Below are 21,061 nucleotides of genomic sequence, written 5' to 3' on the forward strand. Positions count from 1 at the left end.
TGCTGCTGAGTTTGAGAGGAGTGGCGACGCCCACTTGACAAGTTCAAAACGGAGTTGGAGATTCCCCCACTCGCCCCCATCCTGGGCTCCCCACGGAAGCCCCGGGCCCTTCTCAGCCTCCTCCCTTTGGTCTGCTTGTCCAGCCGACCAACGGGACCAGCAGGCTGGGAGCTGGCTCCCGTGGTCACCGCCCTGGTCTCAGGTGCCGACGTCATTTCAGACCCTACAGAGGCCCTTACGGCGCCTGGGGCTCCGTCCTCCGTCCGCCCCTCCTCCCACAGAAGCCAGAGCCAGCCCTGGCCCTGGACCCTTGGCCTGGCCAGCCTGCATCTGGCCTGCAGCCCACCTTGCCCACGCTCGCAGCCTCAGGTGGATGTGCCCTTGTGCCCCAGGACCTTTGTGCAGACTGCTCAGCCTGGGTGCGCTTCCACCCTCCCTTCTTCCCTCCTTCAGGCTCTGGACCCCTGGCCGGAGACAGCCCTGCCAACCAGTACTTTCTCCTTCATCCGGGAGATACGCAAGGATGGTCACTACACACATTCCTGCCCCTGCCGCAGGACCGCGTGTTCCGAGGAACCAGCCTGTCCTATTCGCGGTGGTGGCCCCAGCCGCGGAGCTGGTGCCCAGGGGACGTGAGACGGAGGAACAGCGGACGGAGTGAATGCACGCGGTGCTTCCGCAGGATCTTTCCTTGTTTCTTTCTTTCCTGCTCCTGCAGCGCCGGTCCCACCACGCAGACCAGAAGGGCCTCACTTTCGAGGGTACTCGTGGCTCTCATGTGACCCGCCAGTGCCATTCCCGCCCCGTTGCCGGCTGTGGCCCCTCAGCGACACGGGACATTGCAGAGCCTTAGACCAAGACCCCACCTGCCTACCGGGTGCTCACAGGTGGGCCCTCCTCACACGCGGGTGTCCAGCCGAGGGTGGCCGAGTGACTTGGGTCGCCCAGGCATCGGCACCTTCTCAGAAGCCCCGCCCCTGGGGGTGGGTGCCGGTGGGCGGCGGGTGTGCTCTCTGCTGGACAGAGCGTCCCTGTGCAGGCAGCGGCCACCTCACTGCCCACACAGATGGCTCTTCCTGTGTGGGCCCTGCCTGCAGCCCCCGGCTGGTGGGGCATGGAGGGGGTGCTGTGCGCACTGACCAGCCTGCGTCCAGGCGGGGGTGGCGGCAGTGGGCGGGGAGCAGGTCAGGGGTGGGGGCTGAGCGCTGGCCCCCAGCCCCCGTGGTCACACTGGCTCTCTCTGGCCTACCCTCGCGTGCTCCAGCCCGGCCTTCCTCGGCCCCAAAGCCCCTCACCTCCTCCATGTGGAGCCTCAAGTCCTGCACTGGCCCTCAGGGCCTGGCGCAGCCCCCGCTCCTCCTCGCCCCCCGGCTCTGGCCACACTGCCTTTCTGCTGTCATTCCGGGCACGGTCCCACCTCAGGGCCTCTGTGGAGTCACTGCCCGGAACGCCCTTCTCCTAGACGTGGCACAGCTTGCCCCCTGCCCCGAGGCCTCTGCTGGCAGACTCGCACGCCCTCCAACTCCTTGCCGAAGGCCCAGATGCACGTGGACAGAGAAGGCTACTTCTGAGTGATGGGAGGTGCAAGGCCCAGCCCTTTGTGCCAACCTAGTGACTTCTGCCTTCCTGAGAACAGTGGCCACTGTGACAGGGACCCCGCACTGGGCATTTTCTGGGTGCTGGACCCATGGCATGCCCCACACACTGCCTGCCTCATCTACACACTGGCTGCCATTTCACAGACGAAGATCTGGGGGTCAGAGGGGCCCTAGAGGAGCAGTCTCTTCCTCATCCTGCAGCCTCTTCCAAACTTGGGGAGGAGCTCAGGCCTGCCCTGCTCTGAGCCAGCATAGGGGCCCCCCCAAGGCCATGGGAGTGAGGGAGGGGACGGCGGGGGGGGGCCCAGGAGCAGGGTGGGGGAGGGGCCGGCGGAGGCATGAATGGATGTGCCGGGCGAGGCGGGAAGCAGCGGATGAGGAACGGGGTGGGGAGGGAGCACGCTGCCAACCTAAACAGCCCAGCGCGCCTCAGCCCCGTGTTTAATCCACAAAAATTTCCATCTGCCTCTGGAGCACTCAGAGCCCGGGCAGCGAGAGGCTGTTCGCTCGGCAAAATAAACACCCGCTCCGTGCAGCGACTCCCATGCGTCCGCGGCCCAGTTTGAAACGGCAGCGTCAGCCATTTTGTGGACACCGCCGCCGTCCAAAGTGAGGCACGAGCCCCACACCTGGGGGTGGAGGCCGAGCAGGGAGACCACCTGCTGCTCGCTACATGTGGCTTTGCGGCCGGGGACCTGCTGGCATCCACCTGCCACCCCGTGCCAGACGGACACGGCTACCCCCAACCTTGGGGCAGCACACCAAGCCCCGTCACCCCGGCCCCAGGGCCGCTAAGCCCCCAGCCCCTGGTGCTCCTCGGCATCCACACCTGTCTCTGATCCGGCTCTGCGGATCTTGGGGGAGGTGGCCCCGCCGCGTCCCGCACCCTCTGCCCCCGCCCGCCACCCTGCCTCCACGACCCGCGGCTCCCGAGCCGGCTCGGCCAGGGGAGATGGCCCAGGCTCTGGGCTGGGACGTCTATTTTTGGTGGTGACCAAGCCACTGCTTAATATGCAGAACCAGTCAGGGGCAGGCTGTGCCCTGACCCACAGGGTGACAAGTTTAAAAAGGGGCCCATTTTGACCAAAATACATGTTTTCCTGAGGTTGGCCGAGGCAGCCGGCGGGGTTTGCCGCACAGAGAGGCTCTGCCCGGCCTGCCCCGCCCACCCGCCGCAGCCCATGCGCCACTGCGGTTCCCCAAAGGGCTCCCGCCACGACTCGTGGCTGCAGCCAGACACGCACGCCTGCCCGCGCCCGCGCCCGCGCCCGGCCTCTCTCAGACGCAGTCGCACCCACAGAAGCTGACGCGCACTTGAGCTGAATTTTTAAAAAATGTAAATTTCCCCTCTGGTCAGTATTTGAGGTCTGTAAATAGAGTCACGCTGGAGAGTGGGGAGGGTGGGGACCGTCCCCCAGACAGACCGGGAGAGAAACTCCTGAGACAGGGAAGCGTGGAGGGCGAGACGGCTCTTCCGGGGCTGCTGAGGATGAGAAGAGTGGGAGGCCACCGTGCAGCTGGGGAAACTGAGATCCGGATTCAGGAGGCTTGCTCAGGGCATGACGGCGGGGTCGGGGCAGAGCTGGGGCTCCCAGAAGGGCCCTGGACACCCTCCTGCCTGTCGCCAGCCCATCCCCACGCCCACTCTCTCTGAGCTCTGCCACCAGCCGCCCAGGCCTCCTGGCTCCAAGACCACCATGCAGCCCACGCCACGGGGCTTTGCACGAGGCTCCTCTGGCCTGGGTGGGATCAGTTGACGAATCCCACAGCAGCGCTAATGTCACCCCCTCCACTGACTGGTGAGGAAACAGGCACCAAGAGCCTGTGTGGCCCACCCGGGTCTCACCCTCAGTGGAAGTAGGGGTGGGGCTTGAATGCGGCCACTGGCTCCAAAGCACAAAGGGTAGGCCTGGGTCAAGCTCCACATGAAATGGGAAGGAGGGACAAGAAGTCCCCTTGGGCTCCTTTGTAACTTTGAGTAGCTTGAAGCCACTTGCCTGCGGTTGACAGAGAGCTGTACGCACGGAGCCAGCGCCTGGCACGGGACGTTACGCAGCCTGGTGCCGAGTGCAGGTGAGCCGGCTGCCGTGCCGTGTGCACGCACGGACGCTGGGTGTGGGTAGGTGAGACGGCCTGCGGGACAGGGCAGGACAGGCCAGGCTAGGGCCGCCCCTCTGAACCCCACATTGGAACCAGAGGTGGGGCCAACTCCTGGTGCCATGGAGACACCAAGTGCCACATAGACAATCCCAGTGGGGGAGGTGGGAGGAGCCACTGGGCTCCCCCCAGCCCTATCCCGCCCAGCGACAGTCAGTGGCGGCCGTCTCTGTGGCAGATTTGAGGGTCATTTCAGCCCACAGCAGAGCAGCCTGGGGGTCAGAGGGCATGAGCTGTCCCCCAGGGTCCGGGCAGGTCTGGCGGGGCTGGGTCAGCAGCAGTAAGGCGGGACCCCCGTGCCGGGTTCTCTGCCAACACGTGGCAGCTCCGTGGCGACCACTTGAGGGTGGGTGGCCCAGAGAGGGGCTCTGAGGAGGGAGGGCCTCACTGGACACGGGTTGGGGGTGGTCCTTCCGGTGGGAGACGAGACGACCAACGTGGGCGGCCAAAGGCAAGACCTTGTTTCCAAGGCACCTTCACCCGTGGGCCGCACCTCCACCCGAAATCACCGTGCTTGGGGGAAAAGAAACAGCCCGAAATGTGCCCACCGATTGTGCAGCGCGTCCCAGCCTCGGAATCCAGCACATGGCTGCTCCGGCGTCCAGGAGCCCGGCCGGGGAAGGGAGGAGGCCGTGCCTCGTCCCCGCTCCCGAGCTCTGTCTGAGCCACGTGGTCCACGGACAGGGCTCACGTTTCTCGGCAACCTGGGCTTCTCGCTGAGCGGTTCATCGAGGGTGCCCCTCCTCACAACTGACGGCCGCGAGCTCGTCTGCACTCGGCCTCGGGCTGCGCGGCGTCCCCCCGCGGGAGCCGCCCCGCGAGGACAGCTTCCTGCTCGCGGACGCGCAGGCGGCTCCGAGCTGCTCGCAGTGACACACTCGAGCGAGACGGACCTTGTCATGCACAAAACCTGCCCCTGCCGCTTTCCTTCTGGGAGCGAAGCTGGCGGATCAAAGGACACGAGTATTTTTAATGTTCGCAGACATGGCTCGATGCCTTTCCAGAAGCTCTGCTCCTGCAGTAATTCCCGTCCCCGCCAGTGAGACGGAAGGACGTTTCTCCACACCGTGCCGACACGGGCATCCCATTTCCGCACGCTTTGACCGCAGCGCGCGTTCCCGGCCGCCGGTGGGGCCGGCATCTTCCCACGTAGGCTTGTCGGCCACGCAGGGCCGTCTTTCAGAGATGCCTCTTGAGTCGGGCTCAGGCACAGCCTTTGGGGGTGGCGCATGGGCCTGGGCGCCAGCCGCGCACACTGCGACGGCCGTGAGGGTGCCAGGCATGGCTCCCCGTCCCCGAAGGCGGGAAGGGCTCTGACCTCAGGCTCCCTCCAGGAGAGGCCTCAGCCCGGCCCAGGGGCCCCGGCACGTCTCCTTGGCGCTCGTGGGCACAGGGACTCCCTGGCAGACATGCCCACCCAGCCCAGGCACGGGGTGGCGGTGCTCAGCGTCAAACGACGCTTTCATTATAGGTTTATCTTTGAAACCCTAGACAAAACAGGGTTTGTGTGGTTTGACTGAGGGGCAGCACCTCGGGCCTCCGCCATCCACTAAGACGGCTCCTCAGGAAAGAAAAAATACACTAACCTTAAAATAACCAGTTCCCAGAATAGCAAACTAATGACGGCTTCTAAAGGGAGCCCTTTGATCAGTCACAGCCCCCGCCTTTGCCTATTTACGGCCCTGTCACTCAAGAGCAGCCCCGCAGCAGAGAGGGAAGTGCTGGGAGGGAGGGGAGCTGGGCAGAGGAGACGCCGGGCGCAGGGCGGCCGGTGCCCGCTCCAGGCGGCCCGACTGTCTTTCCTTCTCTCTTTTTTTATTTTAGAGACAGGGTCTCGCTCTGTCGTCCAGGCTGGAGTGTGGTCGTACGATCATAGCTCACTGCAGCCTTGAACCCCTGGCCTCAAGTGGTCCTCCGGCGTCAGCCCCCAGATTGGCTGGGATTACAGGCGTGTGCCACCACACCCAGCCAGGCTGACTTTCTGATGCAACCAGCCCGTGCCGGCAAGGTGCTCCCTGGCCTCTACAGCAGCTCGGCTTGCCAGCAGGCAGTCTGCGCATGCAGCAGGCGTGTGCCGCAGGCAGCCAAGCCCCAGAGAGAGACACGACTATGTAGAGCAAGAATCCCGGGCGGATGGTCCTCAGGGACATCGGAGAGGCGTGGGTCATGGGCTCTGGGGGCTCCAGGGAGAGGAATTCAGGGAAGATTCTGTAGAGAGGGAGCCCAGGAGGGGTCTGCACGGACCATCTCTGTTGGGAGAAAGGGGTGGGGAGGGGGCCGCTGGGGCCCTAAAATGCTGTGCGAGCTGCCACTTCCCTGCCCAGATACCCCTCCATCCGCACTCGCCGTGTCCTACCGGTGTGCACCGAGCCGGGCCTGGCTCACTCCCCACCGTGAGGACACGATTGTCCAAAGCTGCACGGTCCAGCAGTCCAGCCACCAGCCCCGTGTGGCTACGGCGCACTTGAAATGTGGCTACTGAGATCAAGGAACTGAATCTTAATTTTATTTAATTTTAATAAATTGAAGTTAAAGTTTAAATACGGATCCTTGATTCAGTTATTAGAAAACTTTTAAGCATGTCAGAAGTGACTTAGGCATGGGAATCTCTTTTTTCAGCTGTAAACTTTATGAACTCTAAACACAGACCAAGTACTTCTCGTGAAAACTCAGTGTCCGAATCGAGATGTACCCTCAGTGTAAAACATACATACTGGGCTTTTGAAGACCCAGCACGAAAAAAAGGATGTCAACTATTCCAACGGTGTTTTAAATACTGATAATATATTGAAATGATAATATTTTGGGTCTTTTGCATTAAATAAAATATTGTTACAGCTAATTTCACCTATTTCTTTTAATTATTTTTAAAGCGGCTATTAGAAAATCTAAAATTATATCTGTGTCTAGCGCCAAGGAGCTGACCAGGAAGTAAAGAAGGCTGGAAGCTGAAAACTCAGTGAAAGTGGGACCCCAAAGGTAAGAGGGGCCCTGAAGGCCTCTGATGAGCGGGATGAACTTGAGCTTTGGTTTCCACAGGCTCACCAGGGATGGATAATTAGGCATCAAAGCCCAGGCCCGCCCCGGTGGGCAGTCTCGCAGCAGAGACTCACACAAAGCCGGGACCTTTGAAGGGCTCAGTGAGAAATCACCTACCCCCGAGAAGACTGCTAAGAAACCTGCCTCACTGCTAAGAGGAGGGGAACGATTTTTGCCCTGGGAAGTCACGTTCGCAAGCCGGTCCATGCTTAGCTTGGAAGCTCAAATTCGCACCACCTGGGTGGTCTGGCAAACCACGAGCCTGGACTCTAAGTCCAGGTTGCGGAACGTCCATGCGTGTGGCAACGCTAGAGGCAAACGTGAGTCCTCCCCGAGGACCCCAACTTCGCACCAGGCCTCAAAACTTCCCACAGATACATCTTAAGCTGCGTGAGCTTACAATTAAAAAAAAAGGAAAGGAAATGAAACACTACAAATGAGAGCCAGCAGAAAAAAATAAAATAAAACAGCGATGCAGACTTTAGATACTGAAATTAAGAGAAACTAAATATAAAATAGCCATATTTGATACACTTTAAGAGATTTTTAAACAGTTTGAATATATAAGTGAAGAGGAAGGTACGATAAAAATGACCTACCACGTAGGAATAAGAACCAAACAAAATTTTTATAAATAAAAAATAATAATTGGAATTTAAAAGTCATTGGACAGGTTTAACGGCAGATTAAACGCCGTTGAAGAAACAATTAGTGAACTGGAAGATGAAGAAGAAGATTATTTAGAATACAGGACAGAAAGACAAAGTGATAAAATTTTTAGAAAGCGGTTCAGAGGCAGGAAGGGGCGTGAGATGCTCTACCACACATGGAACAAAGATTCCAAAAGGAGACACTGACGCTGAAGCAAAACCTTAGGAGATATTAGCTGAGAATAATCCAGAACCTGTATAAGACACCAAACCACAGATTAAGGTAACCCGAGCAGAACAATGGAAACCTGTTAACACGTCCCAGTGACAGTTCAGGGACAGCAGGAAAGGCAGCCAGAGGAGAAAGTTCCCCTCCCAGGGAGCCGCGGTGCCTCTTCCTCCTCCCTCAACAGTGACTGTGGAAGTGAGAGAACAGTTCGATGATATTGTCAATGTGCTAAGAGAAAATAATTTTGGTGAGCTGGGGCCTAGAGTTTTATAACTGGCAGCAATATTTTTTAAGAATGACAGTAAAATGGTCATTTTCAAACAAATAACATCTGAGAGATTTTGATTTTCGCTAAAGGAAATTCTAATGAATACTTCAGCCAGAAAAAATGTGATCCCAGATTTAAGATCTGGGATGAAAAAGAAATGGCAAGTGACAAAGAGGCAAAAAGGTTAAATTTAAATAAATACTGATTTATAAAACACCACCAATTCGTGGGTTAAAAAATAAACATGATTGAACTAAAATATACAACAACAAAGTGTGCAAGGCAGGAGGAGAGTGATTGAAGTCACGGCACAAGGTCCTTGTTTTGTTAAAGATGTGGGTAAAGACAGAAATTATCTTGAATATACATTTATTTAAAATGTTCTAGGTTGACCTCCACAAGAACGGCAATAGAAAATACAACTTCAAAACCAGTAGAAGGAAAAGTAGAATGAGAAATAACAATCAATCCAACAAGAAGAGGAAAAAAATAAACATTAAAAATCTCGTACAAATGGAAAGCACAAAATACATTGCCAGAAATCGATCCAAATATATTAGAAATTATATTAAGTGTAAATTATTAAATGATTTTTTTAAAACCCAGTAATACAGTGTGCACAAGTAATAAACCTAGAACATACAGTTATAGGATTAAAAAGAAAAAGATATAAAAGTCTGACATCAAAGTCAGAAAAAAATTCACAAGGGAAGAAAACTATGGATCAAAATCCCTTATGAATATAAATTTTCTTAACAAAATGTCAGCAAACCTAATCCAGCATCATATAGAAGGGATCATACGTCATGACCAAGCGGGACTTATCCCAAAACGCGGGGTGGGTTTAACACCTGAAAATCAATCAACGTCTCCACCGTATCCACAGAACAAGGCATGAGCCTCATGATCCTCTCAGCAGACGCAGAGAGGGCATCTGAGAACATCCAGTGTCCATTCGTGATGAGAGATTTCGACACACTAAGAACAGAAGCAAATACCTTCAACATGGTAAAAGCACCTACGGGAAACTTACAGCTAACGTCACACTTAATGGCAAATGACTGAATGCTTTTCCCCACAAGATCTGGCTTCAGTCACTTTTAGTCAACGTTTTACTGGAAGTTCAAGCCAATTCCATTAGGCAAAGCACAGACATTAAAGGCATCCGATTGGAAGGGAAGAAGTAAAACTGTCTTGATTTGCACGTGACATGACCCTATGTGTAGAAAATCACAAGGAATCAATAGCAACAACAAAACTACTAAAACTGATAACCACAAGGTCACGATTTACAAGATCAATATAAAAAATTAATGGTATTTCTATATACTAGTAATGAACAACTAAAAAATGAAGTTAAGAAAATAATTCTATTAACAACAGCATGACAAAAATATTTAGGAATAAATTTAACAAAAGCGGTATAAAATTACACTGCTGAAAACTACACTGAAAACTACAAAACATTACTGGAAGAAATTAAAGTAGATCAAATGAATGGAGGGACATACCACGTTCATGAACTGTAAGACACAATTTTGTTAAGATGTCAATTTTCCCCACACGGATCTATAGATGCAACACAATGCCTATCGAAATACCAGCGGGCTATTTTTTTTTTTTTTGACAAAAATTAACAAATTGAACCTAAAATTTATGTGAAAATTCGGGACTCAGAATGGACAAAAACAATTTGAAAAGAGATGAAAATTAGAAGATGTACACTACTTGATTTCAAAACTTACTGTAAAGCCACAATAATCAAGACAGTGTAGAGGGGGTTTATGGACAGGCACACGGACCAGCAGCACAGGGTTGAGAATCCAGAAATAAACCCACACATCCGTGGCCAATTGATTTTTGACAAAGATGCCATAACGCCGTGGAGGAAAAGAGTCTTTTCAACACGTGGTGCTGGGACAGCCATATCTCCAAAAGTAAAAACAAAACAAAACAAAACAAACTTAGACTTTACCTTATCCCACACCTCAAAATCACCTCCTAATAAATATAGATCTAAATGTAAGAGCTAATTCTATACAACTTCTAGAAGAAGAAAAAAAAATGGGAAAAAAGCGTTTATCACTTTGGATTAGGCAAAGAGGTCTCAGAACATCCAAAACACGAGCAATGCAAGAAAAGACAAATTGGACTTCATTAAAATTAAAAACTTTTGTGATTTAAAAGACACGATTAGGAAAATGAAAAGACAGCCACAGGCCGGGAGAAAATATTTGCAAGTCATACGTCTGATAAAGGGCTTGTATCCAGAACATGTAAAAAACTCTTGCAACTCAATAATAGCACAGACTACTTAATTAGAAAATGGGCCAGAGAGTTGAATAAACATTTCGCCAAAGCAGACTATGAATGGCTAATAAGCACATGAAAAGTGGCTCAACATCATTAGTCATTAGGGAAATGCAAATCAAAACCACAATGAGATACCATTACATACTGACTAAACGGGCTGAACCAAAAAAGCCCATGTATTTGCAAGGCTGTGGAACCTTTGTACGTTACTGATGGGAAAATGAAATGGTACAAATCCTTTGGAAACAGTTCAGAAGTTTCTTAGAAAGTTAAACAAATTTATCCTATGCCTTCTCGGTAATGCCAGATCAAGTAGATAAAAACGTTCCCATGAGCATGCAGAAGATTCGAAGCTTGCTCTGGTGGACGCAAACCCAACGCCGCACCCAACGACGTCAGGATAGACGCTGTTTTCAAGTACGGAAGGTACCTTTACAAAAATCGACCACATGTTTTGCCATAAATCACATACCAAAACATTCCAAAAGATTGACATCACACAGACTGATTCTCTCACGTTATAGAGCAAGATTACTAGAAAGCTCCACCACAATTATAGCAATGACAAAAGTCATGTTGCTAAATAACTCCTGAGACGAACCGGGGGTGACGACGGAGCTGAGAAAAGTACAGCAGTGAATGAAGATTGAAAGTAAATGCTGTGCACTGAGACACGGGCATGCAGTTTGAGTGACGTTTAGAGGAAAAATGTACAGCCTTGAATGCCTACCTTAGAAACCTAGAAAGCCTGAAGACTGACAATTATCCAACGTGAGAAGTTAGAGAAAGAACAGTGTATTAAGGCCAAGTAAATGGGAGGAAGGAAATAAAGAAAAGTGTGTGAAACAGAACAAAACCCCCAGTCGAGAGGATTAACGAAGCCAACTTTTGTTAAAAATTTTAATAAAACTGATGGATGCCTGGGGGGAGGTGAAGGCACAAACGAACCTATTGGGGACAAAAAAGGTCGAAATGCTGGCGAGACTGCCGTGGAAACAATCACGATAAATTTCGATAAATTCGAAAACCGGGATGCAATGTATAAACTCCTAGAATTTACAACCATCTGTCAAAACCGAGGCAAGAAGAAATAGAAAACCCGAATTCCTCCTCATTGTGAAGGTCGTTGAATCCGTAATTAAGAATCTTCCCACAAAGAAAACACCAGGCCCGGACGGCTTCACCCTTTAAGTTCCACCAAACATCCGAGGAAAGAACAAAAGCGCTGAACTCGCACGGAATTCCCCAGCTCTGGGAAGAGGGGACCACGGCAAGCGCAGCCTGCCAAGCTCATGTCCCTCTGATGCCCCGACCCGGCGAGGACAGCCCAGCAAAGGAAATCGTGTTATGCATGTATCTCACACGTAAATATTGACACAGAAATTCTGAACAAAAGATTAGCAAATGCATTTCAGCAGTGCTCGAGAAATAATATACGATGTGAAGGATTGGCGGGCGGGGGAGAGGCTGGGGACCACATAGGTGGCTGGGAAAACAATCCCAGCAAGAGAGGGCCAAGGCCTGAGCTCAGCAGGGCTGGGCTGCAGAGCAAGAACGGCCGCCTTGGGCGGCTCCGGGGGCGGAGCTGGGGGCCCTGCACAGGCTGACAAGGCCTTGGGGTCCAGCCTGCAGGCCTGGTGGACGGGGGTCCCTCTGGGATGAGGGACAGCGTGGCGGCATCTGGGGGCAGACGCCAAGCTCCGGGGACCTGGGGCCTGCGTCCCGGCTCAGGAGGGCGGGCACTGTCGTCCAGGGGGCACGTCTGCCTGGCTCCTGGGGCAGGAGGTGGTGGGGGGAGTGTCAGGTGGGGGCCTCTTCCCACTCGGTGCCCTCTGACAGGGGCCCAGAAACCTGGGACTCCCCCGTGTCCGGCTCTAAGCTGTGAACATTTCCGGCTGAAACAGAGAAGAAAGAAGCCCCCCAGCCCACTGTGCTCCTATCAGCAAAAGCAGTGTGAGTTCAGCTCGCAAAACAAACAGGGCCCAACGTAAACACTGTGGCAGGTCCTGGGGACGAGCTGAGGACCCGGCTCGGGAGGAAGGGCGGGGCGGCCCTGCCATCGGCTCCCCCCGGGGCAGCCCACGCTGCTGGCCCTGAGCCCTGCCTGGGACCCCTGGGAAGCCCTGGGGCTGGTGGGAGTGCGCAAGGCCCGTGTCCTCAGGACTCCGGCGCAGGGACTGTCAGAGTCGTCCACCCCCTGAGGCCGACCTTGCCAGCCCTGCCCCAACCCCAGCCCTCCGCCCCCGGCCTCTTTCCAAAGGCAGAGCCATTATGAAACACCTTCTTGTTTTCTCTGTTCCCCCCTCCCCCACGTGTCTGTGGCCTCCTTGCGACCAGCCCTTCACCTAACTGGCTATGTGGCCTCAGGCGACCGCTTAACCTCTCTGGGCTTCAGTTTTCCCACCTGTAAAAGAGGATTTATTTGGGCAACTAAGAGTCCTTTCCGGAACAACAAAGGTGGTAACGTAAGATGAACGCCGCAGAGCACGTGCGCACAGCAAGGAGCTCAGAGCCTCACTCGACAGCGAAGGGGGCAGGCGGGGAGCAGCCTGAGACGCGCCTGGGGGTGCTGTGGGGGGGTGGGAATGACATCTCTGCTCTCCACACCCCAGAGTGAGGCAAAGCCTGAACGGCCAGCCAGGCACGGCGGGGAAGCTATCCCAGGAGTGGGGGGACAGCCTGCAGGATGGGTGGGCGGCTCCGTTTGAAGCAAAGACAAGCGCTGCCAGGCAGAGTTCTCACAAGGCTGCACCGGGGGGCTGGGGCAAGAAGGGAGTCCATGGGGTCCCTCTCCCCAGGGTGGGCTCCTGACCTGGACAAAAAGGCAGGAGGGGCTCCCTGCTAGGGAAATCGAGGCAAGCCTGAAAAAGCTCCGTGGTAACCCTGCAAGCGGATACTCCAGGCCTCCCTGACCCCTAGAACGACCCCCTCCTGGGAGTGGGGGCCAGGCAGCTGTGCATCCCCAAGGCCTCTTCCCCGCTCCTCTCTGGGCCCCTCGGCCCTGTGGCTGGGCTGAGCTGAGAAAGCAGCTGGGGGCCGCAGCCTTGACTCCCTCCTGGCCCAGAGCCCGCTGGGGGAGGGGGCTGGGGAGGGGAGGGGGCCTCCGGCAGGGCCCCGGGCTCTGGCTGGGCTGGCAGGCTGGCTGGCACTGGCGGTGTCGTGGGCCCGCCGGGCCTCTGCAGCCCAGTGGCTGCTCGACTTCCTGTCCCCCGCTTCCCCAAGTCAGCAGGATTGCGCTTGGCTTGCTCGTGGTCCCGATGGCCGCGTTGATAACTGTGATGGCCGGGGCCCAGGCTGTGCTACCATGCCCTCTGGGCCCGGCGGCCTTTCCCAGGGTCTGTCCCCGAGGGGCATCGGGCAGGGGCAGGGGAGAGGCTGGGCAGGCTGCCACCTGCCCGGCCAGGTCAGCACATCTCGGTCAACCCCTCGATGGGCAGCCTGGTTCCAGCTCAGACCCCTCAGAGGGGCTGAGATTCCACGTGGACCACGGGTGCTGCTCACTGACTCGGGGACCCCAGGACAGGGACTCGGTGAGGGATGAGGACGGCGCAGAGCCAGTGCCGCTAAGCGAGGTGCGTGCAGTCTCCCGGCACCGCGCAGCCCTGGCTCAGAGCCTGGTGGGGCCCTGCGACTCGCCCGCTTTGTTCTCAAACCTTGCCCCCAGGGATCAGGGACTCCGGAAAACGCTTGCTTTGTTGCTCAGATCTGATGGACAGGGCTATAATTCTGCACCCTCAAGGCCAGCGCTGGCCCCACCGCAGCCCACCACACCGACCTTGGTCACCCGCGGGCTGTGTTCTCCTCCTCAGACCCCGGCAGGCCGCTAGATGGCTGCTCCTCAAACCCAGGAAAGGGGGTGCTGCCCTTCAGGGCCCCATGTCCCCCTGTCAGCCACCCACTGTTACCCCAAAGGGCACCAGGTTCCTGGTCTGGGCTTAAAGGGGGTGGCCTGTCTCGTGGAGCAGGAGGCAGAGCCACAGGAAAGGCCTGGAACAGCAGGTGGGGGCAGGGTGGGGCTGGGGCGGGGGACTGGGGGGTGGGAGCTCACGCCCAGCCTGTGCCATCCACGAAAGGCCTACAGGATCCCGCCGGGCCACAAAGGCTGCCTGACCAGGGCTGTTCGCGGGCTGCGTGAGGAGTGGAGGGGGGCCTGGTGCCACCCCCTGGCTCTAGCACGGCTTCCTTTGATGTCTGGAAACTCCTAGCTCTGCCCTCAACACGGGGTACCCGGCCCGCCGCACCGGGTGTGCCCGCGTGCGCACACAGGGAAAGCCGAGCAGACACCCCACTTGCCAGACGGCGGAGACCGGGGCTCCCGGGCCGCTGGGCCTGGCTGGCCTCGCAAGCAGACCTCCCCCAGGGCTCAGCCCCCGCCCTGCCAGATGGGCACACCTTCCACTGGGCCGTCTGCCGGGCAGAGGTCACGCACAGCCCTGCTTGGGCCTGTGCTGACCACGGATAGCCGGGCCCTGCGGCGGGGCTCAGGGTGCTGGGGCCTCACAGCCCCAGCTGGCCAGGCCCCAGCGAGTGTCCCACCCAGTGGGCACCTGAACACCGGCCCTCTGCCTGCCTGCTCCCAGCCACCGGTCTCAGGGCCCCATGTCCACCCCAGGCCGGGGCAGATCGTGCCAGGTGGGGAGAGGGGATGCCTCCGGCCCGGGCCCAGGACGGGGTGGGGCAGGATGGGGCAGGATGGGGAGCCGGCTCGCCCGGAGCGTGGGCCGGGCTGTGCCGAGATGGATGTGGGCCAGAGCCAGGCGTTGCCGGGGAAACCGCACAGCAGACGCACTCCCTGCCCAACCGAAATTCCTCTATTTTTAGCCTCTCAGCTACTTTCAGATAAAGTCCATGTAGACAGCCGAGCTGTTCGGCAAGATAACAGCCCGCTTCAAACCACGGAGGCTTCAAAGGGCAGCGGCGGGCTCAGCCGTGGGCCTGAGAACCCCCTGCCCCCTCAGCCCAGAGTGTCCTGTGGCTCCTGGGCCACCCTGGGTGCTGGGCACAGATCCTGGCAGGGAGCAGGGCACCCTGGTGGCCCATCTGTGCATGCCGAAGCCCCGGCATCTGGATTCGTGGGGTCTTGGGCAGCCAGGGCACAGAGAAGGAGCCACAGACCCTGCACCTCCCACGTGCCCAGTGGGGCCAGGCGGAGACGCTACTGTGACCAGGCAGGACCCTACCACAGGGGGTCACGGAGACGCGGGGGCCGAGGGCGCTGGCCGGGCAAAGCCGAGTCCTCCCCCAGCACACCTGGGCTCAGGACAAGAGAAGACACCTCTTCTCCCACCAGCCCACCCCAGCTGGGCGCTGTGTCTCCCTGTGCCCTCGCCCTGCCCACGCCAAGGCCCCAGACAGCTGGGCCCAGGGCAGGCTGGGACTTGAGGCCGGTTCCCCCAACCCCTGCACTCAGGGCTTGGCCGGGAGCCTCTTGGAGCAAAAGCAGACTGTGCGAGGTTGTGGGACATAGCGGGGTCCCCGTGAAGGCCCCGGCGTGTGCCCAAACCTGAGGTCCTGCTCCCCGCTCGGGGGCAGGGCCAGAGCCTCTGGCATGGGGAAGCCACGGGCAGCAACCCACAGAAGGGCCCTGGCTCCCCAGTGAGCGCCGGCTGGGGGCCGAGGGAGCCACGAGAGGCGGGGACCACGCTGCCCGCCCACTACGGCTCTTGGAAACTGCAGGGAGGAGCTGGTGGGTACTTCCCGCCACTTGTCAGAGAACTAGAAACCAGCCGGCCCCTTCCACGGACACTGATGGCCAGCCGGCTGTGGGGTGGACCGGCGCCCCATCTCGGAGCTGCCGTGGGGCTGCCATGAGCACGGGAAGGAGGGAGGAGGGAGGCCGGTGTGCACGCTCGGGACAGAGCTGGGAGAGTGACGTACTGCTATGACACTCCGCTGGCCCCGAGGACGCTGACCGCCAGAGCTGCGGTGGCCGGACGCTCGAGCCTACCTTGTCTTCCACCCGGTTCAGGCGGGCGCCGATCGTGTTGCTGCCACGGTCCTTGCTCTTTTCTACAGTTAAGGTTAAAGCACTGGCATCAGGGATGTGCAGGGGCGGGGGAGGGACGGGGCAGGCGGTCCTGGCGGGGCTTGTGGCCCAGGGGCCGGGGAGCAGGAGGCAGCTGAGAGGCGAAAGGCCTGCACCTACAGGGACATCTTTTAAAGGGCTCCCGTGGTGAGAACAGCAGGAGGTGGCGCAGTGGCAGGACAGGGCGCCAGCTGTGCCAGCCTGGACCTGGCTCCATCCCTGCCCCACCCTTCATGCTCCGTGACCTCCGAGAACCTGTCCTGTGGCCATGGGTTCACCTTGCCCAGGGGCTGCCTGGGCCGGGGTACCTGCCCGTGTGCAAACCCATGCCCATCCAGGCAGCACTGGCCTGGATCCGGGAGGCAGGGCTGGCGGGGCTAGCATAGGTGGAGGGGTGACTACCTTGCCACGAGCTGCGGCTCCCGTTTGGAACGTGGCTGGGGCAACCCCAAGGAGCGGGCCTTCTGCCGCCCTTCCCCGCGTGACTCACAGCCCTTGCCCAGGGCACAAAGCAAGCTGGCGCAGAGCCCGAGAACTGGCACCCTCACGGCTGCTTCCTCCACCTGAGCCGGCGGAGCCCTGACGACGGCCCTTGGGTTCTGTGGGCAGCTCGCCCCACCAAACCCACCCGCAGGCCCTTCCCTCACCAGCACCCTCCTGAGCAACTGCCCCGGGGCGGCGTTTCCACACCCAACTTCAGTGCCTTGGAAGTTCGCCATTTAAAGGGACCCAGGTGGGTTCTTAGGGAACTGAAAAATCCTTTGTAAAGCACTCCTGGAAGCCACTTTGCTTAGGGTGGGGTCTGCCTCACCGCCCTGCCCCCCTACCCCCATGGCTTTGGAGTCTGACTGTGGGGAGAAGCAGGTGGGGCGAGGGCTGGGAAGAAGAACCCACCTGACGCGGGGATGAACAGCGAGGGCTTCCCGATGGACTGGTCCAGCCTGGGAGAGGAGGAGACAGAGACCAGCTCATGCTTTGCCCTGGCACCGCTCGGACGTCCAGCCATTGGTGATGGTGCGGGGATGTACTGATGTGCCCAGCGAGACAGTGCACCACCACCCACCACTCTGGGGGCACCCACCACTGCCACCCGAGACCTGCCAGGTGCCTCCTGAGCCCCCGCTCCTGAGGGGCCAGGTGGGGAGCTCAGAGAGGAGGGGCGGCAGCTGGGCTGCTCCTTACACTTCCTCAGCAAGGAGGGAGGCACCCTGAGCCCCTGGCCTCACCTCTGCCAGACAGACACAGCCTCCCAGCCACACCCCTGCAACACAGAGCTGGGCTCCCAGGCTAGCTGGTCTGAGCCTGAGCAGCCCCCCGCGGACGGCACTGCTCCCACGGGAACAAGCTCTCCAGGATCCAAGCCAGAGCCCAGAACACGCTGGCTCCCGACTGCCAGGGTCCCCAGCTCCGGGCCTGGGGGTGGGGCCTCTGCCAGGCACATCTCCTCCTGGGCCGGGCCTGGCCTCTTGCTCAGAGTGGTGTGCAGGCGGGGGCTGGGCTGCGCAGCGACCTGAAGTCGTCCGGAACACGGAGCTGGCGCTGGCGCTCCAGCAGGGAGGGAGGCAGGTGTTTTCCTCCCGTGTCCCCCAGAACTTCTCCACCCGCTCAGGTCCGGGAGGGGCAGAAACAGTGGAGATGCCCAGTGGGCTGGCCGTGGCCAGCAGCTCTCCCTCTGTGGAGGGGGGAGGCGCGGGAGGGCTCATGCGGGAGAACTCAGGTCTCCGCCCTGCCAGACTGGAGCAGGCCCTGCCCCCTACGGGGCTAGGGCTGGGCTGGTCGTGCCCCCAAGGTGCCCATGTGCCCCCGTCCCTGGGGCCCGAGCTTGCCCACCTTCTCTGCAGCTCTTTGATGCGCACCATGAGGTTGAGGTGGCCCTGGGAGTACTGCTCAATGACGTCCCGCACGTCGTAAGGCTTCCGCGCTTGCTGTAGGCCAGAAAGACACACGTCACTCCGTTCTCTGAGCTGTGGCATGCCTCTGAACGCACAGTGACGGGGTCTGCCCTAGCGGGGCATGTGAGATCTGGGAGCTCACCTGCACAGGGTGATGGGGCAGGCTGGGCCAGAGTGTGTGTAGGTAGCAGCAGGGCTTGTCCCCACTGGCGTGGCCAGCAGAGGCTGGGTGACCCCGGGCCATTGGCTTGGCCTCTCTAGGCCTCGGCTTCCTGTCCAGTAATCAGCAGGGACCTGCCAGCTCCCCTTCCCAGGCCACCGGTCCCCAGTTCTCAAACAGCTTCAGGAAGAGCTGGCCTCGCAGAGGGGCGGAAGAGCAGCACAGCGCCCAGGCGCTGGCCAGAAGCTCAGCTCTGCGTGGCCGCGCCTGCCCGGGCCCCACTCTGACCCTTGGCAAGCTCGCCGGAGCAGCCCCCACTGTTCTCAGGGTGGGCAGGGGTCTGCCATGCGCCCTTCCTGGCAGTCCCCAGTGCTGGGCAGGGGTGACCCCAAATGACAGCCTCAGCCCAGGGTGGTCCTCATTAGCACTCCAGTAGCTTGCGTCGGCAATGGGCCGGCAGCTCGACTGCTTCTTGCAGGGAGTGTGAGGCCGAGACAGATGCCCGGTGGGGCAGGGCCAGCCCCGGTCAGAGGGAGGCAACTGAGGCGGAGGATGGGAGAGGAATGAAGCTCGGATACCTGCTGAGGGTCACGGCTGCTCTGGGGACGCACGCTCTCTGTCTAGTGAGACCTACTTCTTCTTAGAGTCCCACTCCAGAGACCAGGGCCACCCTAACCTGAGGATGTGGCCCTCTCTACTTTCCCAGGAAGATGGGGAGCCCCCAGGGCAGGACTCTGGGCACCCACTCCCAGCTCTGGACGCATTTCTGATATGCCCAGGGGTTCTGCCACCAATCTGGAGCTTGGCAGAGCTCCCACACCCACCGACGTTGTACTGGCCCCAGCAATCCCAAGGCAGGGCAGAGGCCTCCTCCCCACCGGGGGCTGGCCCCAGAAGTCCAGGGGGTTCCTGCCCCCACATGACACGACACCAGCAGGTAGGGCCCTCGTTGGCAACACCAGCTCAGCTCAGGGCCCTGAGCAGGAGGCCCTGAGGTTGGCGGGGCTGGAATGGGGCCTGCTTCCTCACGACACAGCCGTGCCCCGACAGAAGGAAGGACCTGCTGCTCCTGGGGCCATGCTGGGCACTGGGTCCCCCACCCCGTCCAGTGGCCAACATACCCAGGCCGGCCATGGGGCCGGGCACGGGACAGGACTCTAGGCAGACCCTCTGGACTGCTGTGTGCTCAGCTCAGCAACAGTCGTAAAAACTGCACTTAGGTGCAGACCAGTGATAATGTCCCCAGGTCTTAGTTTGTCCTGTAAAATGGGGATGCTAAGCCTCTCTCTTCTTTTCTGTCAGGTGGGATGCTGAGCCCTGTTCCTCCCTTCTGTAAGACGGGGGGATGCTGAGCCCTGCCTTGCTCTGCCCAACAGGGAGGGAGCGAGGAGAAACAAGATGGAAGGTGAGGAAGGTCAGGGAGTCCTGTCTGCACCATGCCAGCGCCAGAGCCGGCTGCAGCTGAGCCTCCTCTCAACACACGCTCAAGGTGGGCCTGAGTTGTGGGTCATCCCCCTGTGGACTGAAGGGCTTTGGGAGGCGTGTGGCACCTCTAGGCGTGCTCGGCGAGGTGTTGGGCAGGTGAGGGGAGGAGAGGTGAGAGGAACCGCTGGGTCCAGAGCTCGAGGTGATGGAGGCCTGAGCCTGGGTGGGAGCGGGTCCTTGTGCTGACACCCAGACGGCCTGGGCGCCCTTGGGCCACCGTGACCAGGCGAGTGTGCGTACGCGTGCCAGGGGCCCGTGCAGACACACGTGTACGTGAACATGCTGCGTGAGGAGTGCGGGGCGTCCGAGTGTGTGCCGGACGGCAGGGGCACAGCTGGACGGGGCTCGCGGGCTCCCGCTGCACCCTCAGCCCCCGCCTCACCCCACCTGGGGCACAGCCCAGGGAGCGTCGGCAGTGCCCGCCGACACCCAGCACACGGCCCAGAGGCATCCCTGCCCACCGAGGCTTGTCTGGGAGCCACCAAGCTCCCTGTCGGGGCCTGGCCAGGGCTCCTGGGCCCTTTGTCCAGCCGCTGCCGGGCCCTGGCTGGGGAGACCGTCTCGACTTTCTCTCCAGAGCTCATTTCCCCCGCAGCAGCAGGAGCCCGAGATGAGCCGAGATAATGCCGGCCTGTCCAGACTGACCGACGGTGGACAGGGGAGTTCAAGGCAAACTTGAAGGGCTAAGAGGCCCTGGCTCCTCGGGCCAGACACAGGGGCGGCTGGCCAGGGACTTATCGGCCAGCTGAGCAGCCAGGGGGGCCACCCGCCACGTCTGCAGCCCCCGAGGCCCGGCAGGGGCGGGTGGGAGTGGAGGAAGGGAGGGCGGCCTGAGAGCTGGCTGGCGGGGGCGGGTAGCCCCTGGAGCCCCACAGGGCTCCTCACTGCCAAGGGCTCCTCCTCCCCCAGCTTTGCTTTCTGGAGGCTTCCTGCTCCCCACCCCTCTACGCTGCCTGTAATGACAGACAGCTGGGGGGGTTGGAGGGCGCCTAGACCCCATCCTCCCGCAAGAGACTCTGTGCCCACGAGGGCCCCGCTGCCGCCAGGGCCTGGGGCGCAGGGAGCAGCAGAGATTGGGGAGGTGAGTGTTGCCCAGTCTGCTTCCAGAAGCCTCCTGGGCCACTCTCAGACCCGGGCCTGTGTGCTGAGGCAGCAGAGAGGACCCCAGCCTGGAAGGGAGTGCAGGGCTCTCGGCCGGCTCCTCCCAAGGGCCACTTTTCTCGCCTGCACCTTAGTGACAGGACA

At 59.0% G+C, this 21,061-nt stretch overlaps 1 protein-coding gene across 1 annotated transcript in view; it reads right to left on the reverse strand.

Moving 5' to 3' along the window:
- Positions 1–21,061, reverse strand: part of KCNQ1 (potassium channel, voltage gated KQT-like subfamily Q, member 1) — a 352,730-nt gene that overhangs the window by 49,523 nt on the left and 282,146 nt on the right. The window contains exons 18-20 of the mRNA XM_012664952.1: positions 18,110–18,204; positions 17,174–17,220; positions 16,202–16,263 (exon numbers count right to left, since the gene is read on the reverse strand). Of these exons, the coding sequence (XP_012520406.1) occupies positions 16,202–16,263; positions 17,174–17,220; positions 18,110–18,204 (204 nt within the window). The remainder of the gene's footprint in view (positions 1–16,201; positions 16,264–17,173; positions 17,221–18,109; positions 18,205–21,061) is intronic.

The sequence above is a fragment of the Propithecus coquereli genome, unplaced genomic scaffold, assembly GCF_000956105.1.
Source record: "Propithecus coquereli isolate 6110/MARCELLA unplaced genomic scaffold, Pcoq_1.0 Scaffold120, whole genome shotgun sequence".
NCBI classification, from domain to species: domain Eukaryota; kingdom Metazoa; phylum Chordata; class Mammalia; order Primates; family Indriidae; genus Propithecus; species Propithecus coquereli.